A 21,101-nucleotide genomic window follows, 5' to 3' on the forward strand; every position below is an offset into this window, starting at 1 on the left:
TTCGTGCCCCGGTCCGGGAAGATCCCAAATGCCGCGGAGCGGCTGGGCCCGTGAGCCATGGCCACTGAGCCTGCGCGTCCGGAGCCTGTGCTCCGCAACGGGAGAGGCTACAACAGTGAGAGGCCCGCGTACTGCAAAAAAAAAAAAAAAAAAAAAAAGAGGAAGAAGGAGGGAGAGTTATCTCATTTATACCCATATCTATAAATATACATTGTAACTTGATGGCTTCCAAACTCATATCCTCCTGTCCAGACCCCACAGTCCCAAATTGGCAAATCCCAATCATCTCTGGGCCATTCCCAGTGGCTTATTTTACAAACACTGCAAAGTATCAAGATCCAATATGGAATTTCTTTTTCTTTTTTACAGATTGAGGCTTTCCTCATTCAATCTCGAGGAAAATGATTTTTGTCATTGGCACACCTGAACCTTCCTTGCTGTTTTCGTGTATTAGACCTCATTTCAGATTCACTTGGTTTATATTTTGCCGCAAAATGCCTTTCCCCCATTTTAGAAATCCCTGAATTTAATTTCCCCCTAAATCAGGTCTCTGCTAGTCTTCGCCATCCTCATAAACAGTTACACCTTCCACACATTGCCTCGGGTCATTGATCTAGAAATCATTTTCCCTTACTACACTTCCCTACCCAATCCATCAGCAAGTCCTGATAGATCCTATTCCCAATGTCTCTTTCAGACTGCAGCACTGCTCGGGGATGTAGGCTTTGGGGAGAAATCTGTTAGTGTCACTGAACCAACGTTTAAAGTCTGAAGGATGGGTATGAGAAAAGTTAAAAGGAGTTAAAACTGAGACCAGTGGTGAAAGGGACTGAGCTGATGAACAGATGTCTTCGTCTGAGTAGATAAAGATCAGCTCCGTGCTCTGTGACCACCTAAAGGGGGTGGGATAGAGAGGGTGGGAGGGAGGGAGACGCAAGAGGGAGGAGATATGGGAACATATGTATCTGTATAACTGATTCACTTTGTTATAAAGCAGAAACTAACACACCACTGTAAAGCAATTATACTCCCATAAAGATGTTAAAAAAAAAAAAAAAAAGAAGTGAAGCCAAGTGGCTGCTGATTGCTTGTGATGTAATGCTAAGGTGACTCTGTGGCTGAGGAGAGGGCAAGGGGGAGGGGAAAGTGGGGCGGAGAGATCTCTTTAGAATAAGATCCTTACAGGCAGGATTCCTTTCAAGATCTTGTTATACCCGAGGACATTTTAACTTCTTTAAGACTGTAGTATTTTAAGAATGAAAGGGCCTAGAATGTTTCATGGAATATGTAATAATGAAGAGATTCATTTGGCAGTGGCAAAACAAGGCCCCCTCGGGTGCTATTAATAATTCATGCATTAACAATTTCCAGAGGCAACATCTTAAGTGACTCAGAATAAATTCAGGTCACCAGCAGGTTATACTCGCTTAGAACATTTTCCCTCCTGGCTGAGTGAGCATCTCAAGAAAGTATTTAATGAGGTGGTGCATTAATCAGCCATCCCCGGGTCTGTATTGCTCCCTGAGAAATGGATCTAATTGCCTAATAAATTTTTCTTAAATATTTCTTACCTCTACACAGGATATATCAAGAAGAATCACATGTTTACCTCAATCAACAAATATTTATTGATGAAATAAAGCTACATCAGGTGTGACTTGGCAATAACATAGCAGGCTGGCTGGCAAAAGGACAAATCAGAACATAATTTTCAGTAGAGTCATAGCAGACCGGTGAAAATTAGTTGTCAGGAGTAACAGTAGGGCTTCCCTGGTGGCGCAGTGGTTGAGAGTCCGCCTGCCGAGGCAGGGGACACGGGTTCGTGCCCCGGTCCGGGAAGATCCCCCATGCCACGGAGCGGCTAGGCCCCTGAGCCATGGCCGCTGAGCCTGTGCGTCCGGAGCCTGTGCTCCGCAACGGGAGAGGATACAACAGTGAGAGGCCCACGTACCAAAAAAAAAAAAAAAAAAAAAAAAAGTAAGAGTAACAAATACATGTGCATAATAATTTACAAATCTTGTCATTTACATATAGCTTATTTGATCTTCACAACAATCCTTGGAAGTGTTATATCTCCTAATTTATGGATGAGAAAACTGTGCCTGAGAGAGTTCAATGACTTTTCTAAGGTCACTGGCAAGCAGTATTTCCCGAAATACACTTCACTTCCTAAATTTTCCAATAATGGTACATTTTGGAGGTAGTATGTTATGTGGACAGCTTATCACTACACAGTATGATCCTGCCCTGGGAAGTTTCCCACCCAGTTAGGGCTCCAAAAACCAGAGAGGTACGCAGATGGGCTCCCACAGGAGACTGCACTTCTACCATAGGTCCACTAGGTGACAGTGAAGGCCACCACTAGAAGCAAGTGTTTGTCACAACTGTAGAGACATTTGGTCAAAGCAGGAAAGAGGAAAGAAGCAAAGCGGCGCTATTCTTTCAGAGTTAGAAAAGCGTGCGTGTGTGTATGCTTGCGTGCCTCCGTGTGTGCGCGTATGTTTGCAGGGCAGAGGAACTAAAAAATGAATAGAACTGTTACTGCATTCTATGCAGTTTCCCCTACTGCTGGTGGGTAGAACCAGAGTGAAAGAAAGACCTTGATTATTTGGCACTTCAATACTCTGCTGTGTACTCTAAGCCCAGGCCTGCAATCCCACCCCTGGATTCTGGATGTCCAGTGAGGCATTACATGACGTACGAAACTCTCATTGTTATTTAGCATAAAAGTGAGTGCTTTCTTGAGAGGAAGCATGTATGAATTCAGTGCATGAATGTCTCTGGGCTGTGCCTGCAGGCTGGTCTTTCTCCACAAGTGTACATAGTCTATTCGCTGGTAGAGAAACCAGCAACTTGCAGCATCCTATGGGGAAAGGAGCTCAATAGCTGAAGGAATCCAAGATACCTTTAATGCTTTCCTGTTCAGTAGTAATCAGCCTTGCTATAGGTTAATTGCAAATTGTGGCCACTGGCTAAAGAAGAGCTCTCGACTAGAGCATGCCATAGCAGAAAATATATGTGTCTGGGTTGGAATCCATCTTTGCCACTGAATGTTGTTTAGATAGCCATCCTAAGCCTTCTGAAAGTTAGGAGGGAAAAAAGGTTCCATTTGTCTGTGAATCTCTACCAACTCTGGGCAAACCCCCAACCCATTGATCAAACCAGAGTTCCCATCAATTAGAACAGGGTCCTATTCGAGAACACTCCTTTGCCATTGGGGGCAGCTGCTTTTCTTCTGGCACTGGGGGTAGATCAGGTGCTTTCTGGCCACACCTGGAAACAGTGAAGCGAGTCATGTGAAGAGCTTCTTCATACCCTGGGAGGGTGTCCAGAGAGGGCGGCAGCTGGCTCAGGGGGCTGGGGGAGTGAGCCATGGCCAGGATTCTTCGAGCCGCAGGGCCAAACACTGACTGCAGGGCTGGAGAGCAAAGAAGGACTAGTCAAGTAAACGCGGCGTCCACAGAAGTCAGAGACTTACGGCGCACTCAGTCCCCTTCCATTTTAAACAAGTGTCCAAATTCATCATCACTCTTGGCCACAGATGTTAGGAAAATCCGGTGAAGTTTGTTCAGAAACCAGCTTCACTCTTTGCTAGGAGATCCCGTCTTCTCTGGCTTCCTCAAATTCTAAAGTGGGCTCCCATAGCTCACAACCCTGTCCTTTCCCCTTTACAGATTTGGAACCCTTTATACCAACACATTGAAGTTGCAGACACCTTAGAAATAGTTGTTTCTGCCTATTTGTCTTTTCCCCAAAATGACAGTGAGAAAAGAAAAGCAGGATAGGTGAACAACGTGCTATAGTGTTCTCTCTTTTCAAAATAAATATCACAGGGTATTTATCACAGGGTATAATTTATCACAGGGTATAAATATCACAAGGCCTGCTGTTCTGCCTTGTATTCATGCTCCTATTTTAGCAAAGAATATAATCCAAAGAAGAGAACAGAGGGAAATAAAGGAAAGTGTCTTATGATCGTCCAGTGTTGGGTTTAATATCTAATGGTTTAAGACCTGGTGAATAAAGAAAGTACACACAACTGATTTCTCTAAAGATAAAAAAAAAATAGTGTAGATAATAGAAAGTGTAAGTTTTCACAAAAATCTAAGACATTTTCGAGAAAGGGATATGTTCAGAGCTTAAAATGGTTTTATCAAGATAATTATTTATAAACTTGGGAATTCTTCTGGTAAGACATTTCCAATATTGTCTCCAACATTTCATTTCTTTCTTCACTCCATTATCTGACCAAAAACTGAAAATACAGCATTCATGGGAGACCAGGTAACTGCACCATCAGGCTTTGGGAAATTAAAGCTGCCCTAAGTTTTAGAATCTTTAACACTATTTGATCCATGTTTTTACACTTTTACATGTTATTTACACAGTGCACTGTCCTAAGCGATCGTTTAAACCCGGGTTCACCTCGCATGTTCTACGTTAGTGTACTCACAAGTGATCGTGCTCTGGAGAGTGCTGTCCTGGTCAAAAGCGATGACCGTCACTTCATAGGGTGGCCGGCCCTCGTCTTCCCCATTTTGCTGGTGACCCAGACAACAGCGGAAGCACACAGAAGTCAGGCCACACAGGAGAAGCAGCGCCCCGATGACCACCAGCAACCTGTAAGGACCCCACCGAGCAGTGAGAGCTCTGTGGTCTGGTGTTTTTCCCAACTTTGGCGTAATCAGTCTTCAGTGTCTCCATTTTGATTTTTGTTTGAGTATTTTATAGAATGACTACCAGATTTTAACTCCCAGGCTTTCTCTTCACGTATATACTTCCTTATTTTGCCAGCAAGACTAAGTCAGTTCACTAGAGCAATTCATGACAGATTTAAATGTGGTTTGGAGGGTCTACTTTTTACTGAAGTAATCTCCTCTCTGTGGCTTTCTCTAGAGCTGACCCTGAGAAAGTACACAATAATCTGTCGATGTTGGCCCAGGAGATTGTATTGAAATAGGAAATCCTGGTGTATTGTCACACAGGTTAGTGATGAGGTAAAGAAGCTTTACTCCATGAGATGCTAGGAAATGGACTGGATGTCTCAGTTTCTTTTCTGCTGTCAATATATTTAAAAACCAAAATAAATAAATAAATAAATAAAAGTAATACCCCTGAGAAAAACTCCCTTTTAAACATCTTTCTGGGTAATATAGCTGAAACTTACCATATATACCAGAGATGTACCCAATCTGTGGTCAGGCAACTATGGAGAAAGAATAAAGGTTTGTTTGCAATAAAAATATAGTCAAAGCCTGTTATAATTCCAGAATCAGAAATACAAGTTACAATGTATGCTACCTTGTTATTATAAAAGCATCACAGGTTATATTAACTTCGATGTAACCAGCTGAATCTATTATGGAATGCGATGACTTCAGTAGTGATTTATACTATACATGGCATTGTGTAAGTCATTATGAGACAGACTAAACTAGTGATCATGAAAATGCTGTTAATAGAACATGTAACCATGACCATTGTAAACAGTTTTGATGACAATTACCGAGAAAGAACTTTCAATGCAAGTTTACAAAGAGTGAAAATAAATGTGACAGTTAAGGTTTGTATATATTGGAGGTCAATACAATTTAAACATAAAGAAAATTTCAGTTATAAGTGTGATAGTTTGTAATTTATGTTTTGCAAGTTGTTGCAAAAAGGGCCACCATATAAACAACAAGGTCCTACTATATAGCTCAGGGAACTATACACAATATCCTGTAATAAACCATAATGGAAAAGAATATGAAAAAGAATATATATATATATATATATATATATATATATATATATATTTGAATCACTTTGCTGTACATCAGAAACGAACACAACATCACAACACGGTAAATCAACTATACTTCAATAAAAAAATAAAAAGCAGAAAAAATAAAAAAGGGCCACCATAAAAACTCCCACCGTAAAAAGAGCTTTAAATTTTCACATCCAGGATCAAAACAGATAAGCATATCCGTTGAGGCCAAACAAGAAAGGGGAAAAAAATGTAGAAACCAACTTCCTCATGACAAAAGCTAATTAAATATTCTGAATGAACTAGGGCAATTATCAAGTTTCTCTATAGAATGAAGAAAATATGGATTGCAAGGGAGAAGGAGTGTGGGATAAGTTGGGGAGTGTGAAGGGGAGGGGAAGGAAAATATTTGTCTGTCGCTGAAGATGAATACATTTAATACTTTATGATCTAGTGATCTGTTGAAATCCACTTCTACATCCTCTCTGTTTGCACAGTTGTAGATCATACAGTTTTCTTTTTCACTGAACAGTGTCTCTAGCTGTTCTCACATTCCCCGTTTGTTCAAAGCCCCTTCCAGTTCTACAATGTTACAATTCTGATTTTATTAAAAATAACCCTCCTATGGTGGTAGGTGTCTAAAACCGCAGAGAGCTCGTGGCAAGTAACCAAGGCCATCACCATTTCCCTTGGGTTTAACAGACTTGGCTGTAGGGAAACTCTTCCTGTGGCTAAATATGTGTTTTCCTTCAGCCTAAGTAAGTCTTTTCATTCAAATTGTCCCTGCTTTCTTAAATAGTTTGTCTCCAAGAGGAATGAATCTCTTCCCTTTTTGTCTTTGTGTCCTCTGTGTCTACATAGGACCTGATTGTGACAGGTTTAGATTGAGGGATAACTACCTCAAAGTGATAGCTAAATGAAGTCTGCAATAAATATTAACATGCCCTGAAAAATAGGAAACGCTCTGCAGATTTGAAATGGTGGTGCTACGTTGGCAATCACCCAAGTATATCTGCGTGTCAGTAGTGAATCCCGTCTGTCTCGGTGACTCATTGAGAGGCTTGGAAAAGAAAATCTTTTGCAAATCACTGTGACTGTATAAACTGAGATTAAGTCTGCTGTTTTGACAGGAAGATTGGCTTTGGAAAAACGCCATCAGCAGTGTTATCTTGAGTACTTAGGATGACACGAACACCTCTTTTTGGATAATCTGTCTGTGAGCTTAGTGGGTGATGCCATTTAAGTAGAAATAAGGGAAGTCAGAGATATCTAATGACATTTTGACCCTGTTTTGGGTGTTGACGTTTTTGTCTGTCTCGCTTTCCTCCCAGTGTGGACTCTCAGATACTTACTGTTCTGGACTGACACAGTTCTCCTCACATCTGGCCCAAGGAAGCTGTAGGAAGGGAAACAATCTCAGACAGGGAAATGGTCTCATCTGCTCTGCTCAGCAGCCTATGAGTCATCCCTCATGACTGCGCTGTCAGGTCTGTTGGTGACAGCAAGGCAAATACAAGGACAAGGTCATGGGGTCAGTCATGTTGAGGACTGTTTTCATCTCTCCTATACCTGATCTTTATTAAATTCACAGTGGGAAAACCTGGAAGAGCAAATACCTAATCTGTTTTGGTTTGGGTTTTTTGGTGGTGGGTGAGCATCACTGCCTCTGTGAATGAGAGGCAGCATTTATATCAGTTTGCTTGTCCTAGAAATTTCCTGATCTGTCTCTCAGGAGACTGTTCTTGTTCCCCTAATTCTCTATCCGCTACAAGTTGAATTCAACCCCACTGCTCTTTTTTATTCCCTCCGTACATCAATAACTCACCGTACAAGAGGAGAAGGGGGGAAAGGGAGGGGAAAAACGTATTGACTGAATAGCTACTCTATGCCAGCCAGACTGCTAAGAATTTTTAAGATTTCATAACATTTCGTCACAATAACCATGCTGGTGGGTACATCATTTTGAAACGTTAAGAGACTAAGGCATAGAGGTTTAAGTAACATGACCAACTGCATACACCTATTGATTTGGCCAGAATTCAGATCAAACTCTCTCAGGTATACGTGTGGAATGAATCACTAGAACCAGGGACAAGTCTGCTCTAACAACTGTTGACACTGCTGTCGGGTCCCTTCTACTCCCAAGAAAGGAATGTCCCACGCCTTCTTTTGCCTTATATTTCAGTTGACTTTCTCCTTCAAAAACCTCTCTAGGTAAATTTCTGTTCTAGAAACCGTCTCTCTCTTCCAATAACTTGGATGACTTGATATTTCAGGAAATCAACAACAAAGGCCACAAAGTTACTCTAGAAAGAGGCAAGAATTTGTACTTATTGGGAGTTTGGGGGGAGGTGGAGGCAGGCAGGGGACACACCTACCTAGGACATTGGGTGAAAAGGATTTGTAAAAGAACAAACAGCAGATCTCTGCAGAAAACATTTGAGAATCTCCTGGTTTTGTTTTAATTGAAAATAATTGGCCACTAAAGATGACAAAGTATGTGTGTCCTCAACCCACCCCTGGTACTTCGCTTTGTTTTCTTGACTAAAGTTTAAAAAAAGCCTAAAGTGCTCAGCCGATAAAATGCCTCTTTTCAGGCCTGTTGCAAAAAGAGAAGAAACGAGAAAAGAAAGGAAGGGAACGACAAGGAGGAGAAGAAGAAGTAAAAAGAAAATACAAGAAAAAGACAGAAAAAGCTATGGTTTCAGACATTCAATTCACTGGTAGATAGGAAGTAAAATAGCACCCTCCCTGTTAGGAGCTGTTCAGGAATCTGAAACCAGCCCATTTCTTCATGTGCCTTTCTTCTTAATAGATTTCATATCTGTGTAAACTTCCCACTGAAAGTGATCCAGAATTCCTCAGTCCAATGACTCTTTCTCAGCTAATGAGTTACTGAGAATCTTCTGCTTCTTAGTGGGGAGAAATAAAAAGTACAAAGTATTTTAAAAGAGTTTTCTTTCTCAACTTTTCTCTGATCCAGAGGCACCTAAACTGCTAGAGTAGTATTAGGGCTGATATGGGAAACACTACTTAGGGGAATTATGTACTTCATTTTAATAATTTACTTGGATTTTTTTTTTTTTTTTTTGCCATGCCATGCAGCTTGTGGGACCTTAGTTCTCTGCCCAAGGATCGAACCCGTGCCTCCTGCAGTGGAAGTGTGGAGTCCTAACGACTGGACCACCAGGGAATTCCCAGTAACTTACTTGGGGTTTTGAGGGATAGGTGAAGACATGTTAAAAGAGAGAAATATACATGAGACACTTCTAAATAGCCATTGCTCTCCTACTAGTATATATGTCCTTCTTTTCACTGATGTCATTAGTCACACGTGCACTATATGTAACCCTATAATACTAAGGGAACATTCTAGTTATTCTTTTACCTACCATCCCTTTGGTTCTATATATGTCTTCCCCCCTCATTCATTTCCCTCCAGGTTCTTCTGAGAGTTGATTTATCAGAGAAACAAAGAAACAAACAAAGGTCTTATGCCTGCATTTTCACAACTCACCTGGATGAAATACACCAGGGCAGAAGCCATCAGGGCTGGGGACTGCACTCTCATCGGGCTGGACTCCTCCTTCTCCAGATCACGCACTGGGCGTCTGTTGCCTCCTTTCCATGCTCTGTGCCATGTCTGACTTCTTGACCTAGAGGACTTAAGGAGAGAAACTCTTCTCAGCAATAAATCGGTTTTTCCTCCTCTCTCTTTCTCTTCTGTTACTCCCTCGGGCTGTTATTTTCTGTGGTTTTTCTCTCCCCTTTCATCCTAGCTTCTTTCTCTATTTCTATTCCTGGTTTTAAGGTCTCCACGTTTGCTTCCCTGTGGCTTCTCTTCTTCCATTCTACTCTTAGTTCTTTCTAGATGTCTTTAATTTTCTCACACTGCCTCCGAAAGGAAGACTTTCAGGAAGCACGCATCAGTCCTGTGAATTAGATATTCTTCTAGGCAGTGCTGAGAAACTGGACTTGAAGGACGATCAAAGGCACGTTCAGGGCGGCCACATAAGTTCTCTTCTCCATCAAAAACGGAGTAATATTCCTGGTCCTTCACCCAAGCACGCCAGGGTGACTGTTGCCAGTTGAAAGTCACCCTGCCAATCTCCATTCACTCCCCTCTCTGTGCGATTAGCCTGCCTCTCTTGCTCTCCCCCTCGGTATGCAGGCCTCCCCTTCACTATGTTGATAATCAACTTTCCTGGTTCTGGGTCATTTATTCCTAGACATTGGAGTAGGGCTGAGAGGTTGCCAAGTGAACTGGAAAGCTATAGCATCTTTGGAGAAAGCAGGTGGGGAGATTAGAATTTCTGGGTGCTGTCCATGAAATAACCCTCCACCCTGACTTCAATTCCCATTGAAATAGTTAAAGAGACTTTTTTTTTTTTTAAGAAGATGTTGGAGGTAGGAGTTTATTTATTTATTTATTTACTTTTGCTGTGTTGGGTCTTCGTTTCTGTGCAAGGGCTTTCTCTAGTTGTGGCAAGCGGGGGTCACTCTTCATCGCGGTGCGCGGGCCTCTCACTATCGCGGCCTCTCTTGTTGCGGAGCACAGGCTCCAGACGCGCAGGCTCAGTAGTTGTGGCTCACGGGCCCAGTTGCTCCGCAGCATGTGGGATCTTCCCCCCAGGGCTCGAACCCGTGTCCCCTGCATTAGCAGGCAGATTCTCAACCACTGCGCCACCAGGGAAGCCCCAAAGAGACATTTTTAAAACAAGATTCAAGATCTATATATCTCTCTCACTCTCGCTCTGTCTCTCTCATATAATGTAAAGTCAGAGCAGAAATAAGCACACATGGAAAGGACATAGAAAATTTGTAAAGACGCACCTCTATAGGAACAAATGAATGCTGTATAGATGATGTATGCTTAAGCCAGTAATCTTTTTTTTTTTTTTTTTTTTTTTTGCGGTACGCGGACCTCTCACCGTTGTGGCCTCTCCCGTTGTGGAGCACAGGCTCCGGACGTGCAGGCTCAGTGGCCACGGCTCATGGGCCCAGCTGCTCCGTGGCACATGGGATCTTCCCGGACCGGGGCAAGAACCCGTGTCTCCTGCATCGGCAGGCGGACTCTCAACCACTGCGCCACCAGGGAAGCCCCCAGTAATCTTTTAATTAATACAAAGTATTAAAATTTTTTAAAATACAAAGTCTTTCATACGAAAATTGGACATTTGTTTACAGGGATCTATCTTATAAATATTGGGGAAAAAAACAACTTTCAGATACTAACTCTGAAAATCTGATGTTACTGAGCTGTTGAGGGGAGACCGTTGGGCGAGGTTGATTCTAAAAGCCCTCCCACCATGTAACAATGTGATATGAGAATGGAGAATATAAACTTAATTTGATTTCTTAGCTAAGGAAATCAAATAGTGAGAGGAAAATCTGGTATGATACTGGTGATTCAAAATCATTCATTTCCAAAAATAAATGAACACTGCATTATATTTTTAAATGTAAGAGTACTTTCCAAATTTTAGCAGAAAACTTTGCCAGGTAAGAGGTATTTTATAGGGTAAGAGAGCAGAATTCTAATCTAGACCCTCCACTAAATTATTATATAATTTCTTCAGTTCTCAGTGTTTCCATTCATTCAATAGGAGTGGAATGCCCACTGGACCTGCCCTAGATGTTGTTTTATGTTGCATCATGAAGGCATTTTGATTAGAATATTTCCAGTCAGAGTGTCATGTACATGTTCATATAGCATCATTAACCTTGCCCTTCTCTTTCTCTTGTCAGACGGGCAGTAGGGCATCATGGCTAAGAATCCAGCTTGGTTGTCTGGGATTAAATACAATACTTACTTGGTCACTTATTAGGTGTGAGATCTCAGGCAAGTTATTACATCTCTCTGTTGGCTCAGTTTCATCCTATATAAAATGGATAAAATAATGTCACTTCATACAGTTATAGAGATTAACTATGTTAATGTGTATGAAATACATATCCTAGTCCTGATATAACAAGTATTTTGTAAGTGTTAGCTAAGATTGCCTTGATTTCCACTCAATTTTAGCAGTAACTTTTCCCTTCAATATGCTGGATAACTGATGTCCTCCTGCCTCTCATGTGTATTGTTACCATGACCTTGTTTTAGCTTTCCTAGCATTCCCGTTCTTGAGTATTTCCCCTTGCTATCCTGACCCTCTCTTCTCCCAGTCATGCCAGGCTTCACCTGCATGAACAGGTTTGCCCATTAACATGACTTTTTCCCCCCAATTGCACTTCCCTGCCATGTGATTGCCATCATCTCTTTGCCCTCCAGCTTCCTAACAGGTTACAACAAAATGGAATTCTGTTAATGACCTTCCTGTTACTTTTCTTTCTTAGAATTACTACTGCCCCTTGCCCTCCCCCCCACCCCTCCCTCCACTGGATTATTCCCTGGAGAAAGAGAACTTCTTGTTTATCCTAATGGAAGTGATTATGCCTTGTGGCAGTTTTAACTCTGAGCTCAGTCCCTATCAAAGCATCCATGTAGGGAACGATGAGACAGGAAAGAGCATTAGGGCGGGAAGACTGAAGAGGTCCCCATTGGAAGGGCAGGTGCCTGAGGTAGAGGGGAATGAACTCATTACAACCCTACACAATCTCGTGGTTCCATTACACTTGTGAATCATTAGCTTGTACCCAGGTCGTTAAGAACATGGAGTGGAGCCAATGGAGAGAACTGTACCAAAGCCTTTTCACCTATGCTTCAGGGAATTGTTCTACAACAGCTATAACAAGGGAGGCTAAAGAATTTCTTTCTTCTGGTTCCTTTGATTATCCTCCTTTTGACCTTGCCTAGGTCAGATGACTCACTGCAGGTTCCCTTCCTCTCTGTGCTTCAGTGAAATAGAGGCTAGGACTGTTATTACTCTGAGGCACCAAGAGTGAGCTGTGAAGAGCTGACAGTGGGTTGGACCACAGCCATGGCTTCAAAAATAGATAATATGGGGCTTCCGTGGTGGCGCAGTGGTTGAGAGTCCACCTGCCGATGCAGGGGACACGGGTTTGTGCCCCGGTCCGGGAGGATCCCACGTGCCGCAGAGGGGCTGGACCCGTGAGCCATGGCCACTGAGCCTGCGCGTCCGGAGCCTGTGCTCCACAACAGGAGAGGCTACAACAGTGAGAGACCCACGTACCACAAAAAAAAAAAAAAAGTTGTAGAAATTATTCCCATGGATGTTTCAAAAACAGGAGAAACCCAAATGTCCCTCAGTGAATGAATGGATAAAGAAAATGTGGTATACTTATGCAGCGGTATATTATTCAGCCTTAAAAAGGAAGGAAATTCTGACACATACCACAACATGGATGAACCTTAAAGATATTATGCTAAGTGAAATAGATCAGACACAAAAGGACAAATTTCATATGCTTTCACTGGTATGAGGTCCCTGCAGTAGTCAAATTCACAGGGGCAGAAAGTAGGATGGTGGTTTCCAGGATCTGGGAGGACAAAGGAAGGGGGAGTTGTATTAGTCAGGGTTTTCCAGGGAAATGAAAACAATAGAATTTGTATATATAGAGAGAAAGGGATTTATTATAAGGAATTGACACATTTAATTATGGAGGCCGGCAAGTCCAAATCTGTAGTGTGGGCTGGCAGACTCAAGACCTAGGAGAGACAATGGTGCAGTTCCAGTCCAAAGGCTGTCTCCTGGAGAAGTTTTTTCTTTTTTGGAGAAAGGGTAGTTTTTTGTTCTGTTCAGGCTTTCAACTGATTGGATGAAACCCACTCACATGGGGAGAAATCTGCTTTACTCTACTGATTAAAATGGTAATCTCATCCAAAAACACTCAGAAGAATGTTTGACCAAATATCTGGGCACGCTGTGACCCAGTCAAGTTGACACATAAAATCAACCATCACAGGAGTTATTGTTTAATGGATACAGAGTTTCAGTTGGAGAAGATGAAAAACGTTCTGGAGATGGATAGTGGTGATGGTTGCACAACAATGTGAATCTGTTTCATGCCGTGAAACTGTACACCTAAAAATGGCTGAAATGGTAAAAATTTTATGTTATGTAAGTTTTACCACAATAAAAAAAGAGAGGAATAGCTTAACACCTACAGGCTTGAATAGCAAAAGGCAAAATATGGCCATGTTGAGAGGCTAGATCACCCAGAAGATGGTGACTGGTCTAGTTTTCACACTGTCCGTGTTGTAGCACATCTGCGTGAGCTTCTGGCTGGAGGGACATCAAGAAAAGATTTGAGGGTGCCCCTGATGTGGGTATCCTCTACTGCATACCACATTTAAAGTCTACGATGAAGTGGATAAGCTCTGCCTTGGTGATCTGAAAAGTCTCTCACTGAATCCTTTGAGAGAGATTCATACTGCGTTTATAATATCACTTAGAAGAAGTCACCCATGTCTTTTATGAGCTGGTATAATTGAAAGAACAGTGAACTGAGTTCTTGTCTAGCATCAGGTAGAAAAGAGATATTCAGTAAACCACTTAAATTTGGGGGACTTTAGTTCCACTTTCTCAAAATAAAAGAATTGAGATAGATTTTTCTTAGATTTCTTTGTAGTTTAAAAATCCAGTTTATGCTGGTGATGTCTTCACAATTAAGAATCTCGTATTAACTGTCAACTGTCTGTAGAATATTAGCACAATTAGTATGGTATGCTAGGGTGGTAGAAAAGAATGAGATTTCCTTAATAGAAGGGGATCTACCCTTACTTTTAAAGGGCTTATAATTTAGTTGGAGAAATGGAATAACATTAATGAAGTTGAAAATCAATACAGTGCATGTTAGGGTATATAAAATGGGGGGAGAAAAAGAAACTGATGATGACAATCCGACCTGTAGGTGTTAAGGTGAGAGGATTTTTTAAAGAAAAAAAATTGTTTTTGAAGGAAGTATAGGACTTGTAGAGCTCACCAACAAGTCCTGGACTGCTTAGGGAGGTTCCTGGGAGTGTTGACCCAAAGGACAATGGATGATTCTTCTCTCCTGGGTCTCATGGGTGAAGTGTGGAGGTGAATAACAGAAATCTGGGTGATCTAGCTCAATCTTAGGCCTTCTGTAAGGAATGTATTTCTTTCTGGTCTTGTGTCTTTCTCTGGGTATTTTAACTACATACTCACATGCATCCTTCTGAGATACTTCTTCCCATAAAAACCTATGAGGATGTGATGGGCTCACAAGAAATATGTGTCATGTCCATTTCCTCAACAAGGATACCTATATGTCTCATCTTAATCCACTAGACTATTGATGGCATCTGAAATAGCGTCGCTGTGGGAAATGATAAAGTGTCCACTTCATTGTGGTATCATTTCAGTATTTACTAATCATCATTAAAATAATTTCCTGAGATCCTATTTATGTGAAAGCCCGCATGGTAAATGCAGTAATGTATCTAATCTTGCTTCCTGGCACTCACAATCAAGGGAGGAGGTGTGGGGCTTGAGGGATAAAAGTAAGTAACATTGATTTGTTACAAGCTGATTGGACTAGGATATATTTGCCAGTACTGAGCTTCCTTTGTGATCTGTCTCATAGAGTAGCACTTTAAATGATCAACTATTTTCAGTTTGGCCTCAGACACCCTGCACAGAAAAGGGGAATAAAAAAAAATTTAGGGCCACCAGATCTAACAAATGAAGAAGTAATAGGCAGTCTACCTGAAAAAGAATTCAGAATAATGATGGTAAAGATGATCCAAGATTCTATTTCCCAGATCCCAAATCTTGGAAATAGAATAGACAAAATGCAAGAAACCGTTAACAAGGACCTAGAAGAACTAAAGATGAATCAAGCATCGATTAAAAACACAATACATGAAATAAAAAATACTCTAGACGGGATCAATAGCAGAATAACTGAGGCAGAAGAACGGATAAGTGAGGTGGAAGATAAAATAGTGGAAATAACTGCTGCAGAGCAAAATAAAGAAAAAAGAATGAAAAGAACAGAGGACAGTCTCAGAGACCTCTGGGACAACATTAAACGCACCAACATTCGAATTATAGGGGTTCCAGAAGAAGAAGAGAAAAAGAAAGGGACTGAGAAAATATTTGAAGAGATTATAGTTGAAAACTTCCCTAATATGGGAAAGGAAATAGTTAATCAAGTCCAGGAGGCACAGAGAGTCCCATACAGAATAAATCCAAGGAGAAATACGCCAAGACACATATTAATCAAACTGTCAAAAATTAAACACAAAGAAATCATATTAAAAGCAGCAAGGCAAAAACAACAAATAACACACAAGGGAATCCCCATCAGGATAACAGCTGATCTCTCAGCAGAAACTCTACAAGCCAGAAGGGAGTGGCAGGACATAATTAAAGTGATGAAGGAGAAAAACCTGCAACCAAGATTACTCTACCCAGCAAGGATCTCATTCAGATTTGATGGAGAAATTAAAACGTTTACAGACAAGCAAAAGCTGAGAGAGCTCAGCACCACCAAACCAGCTTTACAACAAATGCTAAAGGAACTTCTCTAGGCAAGAAACACAACAGAAGGAAAAGACCTACAATAACGAACCCAAAGCAATTAAGAAAATGTGAATAGGAACATACATATCGATAATTACCTTAAATGTAAATGGACTAAATGCTCCCACCAAAAGACACAGAGTGGCTGAATGGATACAAAAACAAGACCCATATATATGCTGTCTACAAGAGACCCACTTCAGACCTAGAGACACATACAGACTGAAAGTAAGGGGATGGAAAAAGATATTCCATGCAAATGGAAATCAAAAGAAAGCTGGAGTAGCAATTCTCATATCAGACAAAATAGACTTTAAAATAAAGACTACTAGAAGAGACAAAGAAGGACACTACCTAATGATCAAGGGATCGATCCAAGAAGAAGATATAACAATTGTAAATATTTATGCACCCAACATAGGAGCACCTCAATACATAAGGCAAATACTAACAGCCATAAAAGGAGAAATCGACAGTAACACCATCATAGTAGGGGACTTTAACACCCCACTTTCACCAATGGACAGATCATCCAAAATGAAAATAAATAAGGAAACACAAGCTTTAAATGATACATTAAACAAGATGGACTTAATTGATATTTATAGGACATTCCATCCAAAAACAACAGAATACACATTTTTCTCAAGTGCTCATGGAACATTCTCCAAGATAGATCATATCTTGGGTCACAAATCAAGCCTTGGTAAATTTAAGAAAATTGAAATTGTATCAAGTATCTTTTCCGACCACAATGCTATGAGACTAGATATCAATTACAGGAAAAGAGCTGTAAAAAATACAAACACATGGAGGCTAAACAATACACTACTGAATAACGAAGTGATCACTGAAGAAATCAAAGAGGAAATTAAAAAATACCTAGAAACAAATGACAATGGACACACGACGACCCAAAACCTATGGGACACAGCAAAAGCAGTTCTAAGAGGGAAGTTTATAGCAATACAATCCCACCTTAAGAAACAGGAAACATCTCAAATAAACAACCTAACCTTGCACCTAAAGCAATTAGAGAAAGAAGAACAAAAACATCCCAAAGTTAGCAGAAGGAAAGAAATCATAAAAATCAGATCAGAAATAAATGAAAAAGAAATGAAGGAAACAATAGCAAAGATCAATAAAACTAAAAGCTGGTTCTTTGAGAAGATAAACAAAATTGATAAACCATTAGCCAGACTCATCAAGAAAAAAAGGGAGAAGACTCAAATCAATAGAATTAGAAATGAAAAAGGAGAAGTAACAACTGACACTGCAGAAATACAAAAGATCATGAGAGATTACTATAAGCAACTCTATGCCAATAAAATGGACAACCTGGAAGAAATGGACAAATTCTTAGAAATGCACAACCTGCCGAGACGGAACCAGGAAGAAATAGAAAATATGAACAGACCAATCACAAGCACTGAAATTGAAACTGTGATAAAAAATCCCCCAACAAACAAAAGCCCAGGACCAGATGGCTTCACAGGCGAATTCTATCAAGCATTTAGAGAAGAGCTAACACCTATCCTTCTCAAACTCTTCCAAAATATAGCAGAGGGAGGAACACTCCCAAACTCATTCTACGAGGCCACCATCACCTTGATACCAAAACCAGACAAGGATGTCACAAAGAAAGAAAACTACAGGCCAATATCACTGATGAACATAGATGCAAAAATCCTCAACAAAATACTAGCAAACAGAATCCAAACGCACATTAAAAGGATCATACACCATGATCAAGTGGGGTTTATTCCAGGAATGCAAGAATTCTTCAATATACGCAAATCAATCAACGTGATACACCATATTAACAAATTGAAGGAGAAAAACCATATGATCATCTCAATAGATGCAGAGAAAGCTTTTGACAAAATTCAACACCCATTTATGATAAAAACCCTGCAGAAAGTAGGCATAGAGGGAACTTTCCTCAACATAATAAAGGCCATATATGACAAACCCACAGCCAGCATCGTCCTCAATGGTGAAAAACTGAAACCATTTCCACTAAGATCAGGAACAAGACAAGGTTGCCCACTCTCACCACTCTTATTCAACATAGTTTTGGAAGTTTTAGCCACAGCAATCAGAGAAGAAAAGGAAATAAAAGGAATCCAAATTGGAAAAGAAGAAGTAAAGCTGTCACTGTTTGCAGATGACATGATACTATACATAGAGAATCCTAAAGATGCTGCCAGAGAACTACTAGAGCTAATCAATGAATTTGGTAAAGTTGCAGGATACAAAATTAATGCACAGAAATCTCTGGCATTCCTATATACTAATGATGAAAAATCTGAAAGTGAAATCAAGGAAACACTCCCATTTACCATTGTAACAAAAAGAATAAAATATCTAGGAATAAACCTACCTAAGGAGACAAAAGACCTGTATGCAGAAAATTATAAGACACTGATGAAAGAAATTAAAGATGATACAAATAGATGGAGAGATGTACCATGTTCTTGGATTGGAAGAATCAACATTGTGAAAATGACTCTACTACCCAAAGCAATCTACAGATTCAATGCAATCCCTATCAAACTACCACTGGCATTTTTCACAGAACTGGAACAAAAAATTTCACAATTTGTATGGAAACACAAAAGACCCCGAATAGCCAAAGCAATCTTGAGAACGAAAAATGGAGCTGGAGGAATCAGGCTCCCTGACTTCAGACTATACTACAAAGCTACAGTAATCAAGACAGTATGGTACTGGCACAAAAACAGAAAGATAGATCAATGGAACAGGATAGAAAGCCCAGAGATAAACCCACGGACATATGGTCACCTTATCTTTGATAAAGGAGGCAGGAATGTACAGTGGAGAAAGGACAGCCTCTTCAATAAGTGGTGCTGGGAAAACTGGATAGGGACATGTAAAAGTATGAGATTAGATCACTCCCTAACACCATACACAAAAATAAGCTCAAAATGGATTAAAGACCTAAATGTAAGGCCAGACACTATCAAACTCTTAGAGGAAAACATAGGCAGAACACTCTATGACATAAATCACAGCAAGATCCTTTTGGACCCACCTCCTAGAGAAATGGAAATAAAGACAAAAATAAACACATGGGACCTAATGAAACTTCAAAGCTTTTGCACAGCAAAGGAAACCATAAGCAAGACCAAAAGACAACCCTCAGAATGGGAGAAAATATTTGCAAATGAAGCAACTGACAAAGGATTAATCTCCAAAATTTATAAGCAGCTCATGCAGCTCAATAGCAAAAAAACAAACAACCCAATCCAAACATGGGCAGAAGACCTAAATAGACATTTCTCCACAGAAGATATACAGACTGCCAACAAACACATGAAAGGATGCTCAACATCTTTACTCATTAGAGAAATGCAAATCAAAACTACAATGAGATATCATCTCACACCAGTCAGAATGGCCATCATCAAGAAATCTAGAAACAATAAATGCTGGAGAGGGTGTGGAGAAAAGGGAACACTCTTGCACTGCTGGTGGGAATGTGAATTGGTACAGCCACTATGGAGAACGGTATGGAGGTTCCTTAAAAAACTACAAATAGAACTACCATATGACCCAGCAATCCCACTACTAGGCATATACCCTGAGAAAACCATAATTCAAAAAGAGACATGTACCAAAATGTTCATAGCAGCCCTATTTACAATAGCCCGGAGATGGAAACAACCTAAGTGTCCATCATCGGATGAATGGATAAAGAAGATGTGGCACATATATACAATGGAATATTACTCAGCCATAAAAAGAAATGAAATTGAGCTATTTGTAATGAGGTGGATAGACCTAGAGTCTGTCATACAGAGTGAAGTAAGTCAGAAAGAGAAAGACAAATACTGTATGCTAACACATATATATGGAATTTAAGAAAAAAAATGTCATGAAGAACATAGGGGTAAGACAGGAATAAAGACACAGACCTACTAGAGAATGGACTTGAGGATATGGGGAGGGGGAAGGGTAAGCTGTGGCAAAGTGAAAGAGCTGCATGGACATATATACACTACCAAACGTAAGGTAGATAGCTAGTGGGAAGCAGCCGCATAGCACAGGGAGATCAGCTCGGTGCTTAGTGACCGCCTGGAGGGGTGGGATAGGGAGGGTGGGAGGGAGACGCAAAAGGGAGGGGATATGGAAACATATGTATATGTATAACTGATTAAATTTGTTATAAAGCAAAAAATTAAAAAAAAAATTTAGGGAGGAGGAGAGAAATGGAATCCTAATTAGGCTTTCATTTTGGTGAAAAATTATTACTGGTGAAAACTGTTCATTTTCCTAATATTTCCTAGATTTTGTTTATTTACATTTTTTCTCCAATCTTTTATGTATTCGCTTCTTTTAATTTTTCTCCTGGTATAGTTTAAAGCAAATACCAGCTATCATATCATTTTTGCCCATAAATACTTCAGAAGATATCTCTAATAGATAAGGATTTTTTTAAAAGCATGTATAACTGCAACAAGATTTTTTTTTTCTGGTTATGAGGTTGTGAGGGAAAAATAGGTGAGAATTCTATCAGTGAATACATATAGTATCTTTATTAGGATCCCATAGAAGTCTTTGTGACTCAAGGCAAACATATAAAATATATTCTTTTTTTTTTTTTTTTTTTTCTGTACGCGGACCTCTCACCCTTGGGGCCTCTCCCGTTGCGGAGCACAGGCTCCGGACGCGCAGGCTCAGCGGCCATGGTTCACGGGCCCAGCCGCTCCGCGGCATGTGGGATCTTCCCGGACCGGCGCACGAACCCGTGTCCCCTGCATTGGCAGGCGGACTCCCAACCACTGCGCCATCAGGGAAGCCCAAAATGTATTCTTTGATGAGCAATTCCACCGTGTTGAGTATTACTACTGCTAATATTAATAACTACCATT

General features: G+C 40.5%; 1 protein-coding gene across 1 annotated transcript; it reads right to left on the minus strand.

Moving 5' to 3' along the window:
• Window positions 1–2,002: 2,002 nt before the first annotated feature.
• TMEM52B (transmembrane protein 52B) lies at window positions 2,003–9,667 on the minus strand. The gene is made up of 5 exons (XM_082635618.1): window positions 9,270–9,667; window positions 7,105–7,148; window positions 5,168–5,206; window positions 4,454–4,620; window positions 2,003–3,418 (listed from the first exon to the last, which is right to left on the minus strand). Exons 1-5 carry the CDS (start codon window positions 9,321–9,323, stop codon window positions 3,174–3,176), a joined length of 549 nt encoding a protein of 182 aa, XP_082491744.1. The 5' UTR covers window positions 9,324–9,667; the 3' UTR covers window positions 2,003–3,173.
• Between the last annotated feature and the right edge of the window lie 11,434 nt (window positions 9,668–21,101).

The sequence above is a fragment of the Mesoplodon mirus genome, assembly GCF_964341445.2.
Source record: "Mesoplodon mirus genome assembly, chromosome: 11".
NCBI classification, from domain to species: Eukaryota; Metazoa; Chordata; class Mammalia; order Artiodactyla; family Ziphiidae; genus Mesoplodon; species Mesoplodon mirus.

Coding starts and splice junctions, on each gene's coding strand:
- TMEM52B (XM_082635618.1), bottom strand. CDS start 9,323: ATGAGAGTGCAGTCCCCAGCCCTGATGGCTTCTGCCCTGGTGTATTTC. Junction 5,207..7,104: donor AACTGTGTCAGTCCAGAACA/GTAAGTATCTGA, acceptor CTTTCTCCATAG/TTGCCTGACCACAGATTGGG. Junction 4,621..5,167: donor GTACATCTCTGGTATATATG/GTAAGTTTCAGC, acceptor GGGTCCTTACAG/GTTGCTGGTGGTCATCGGGG.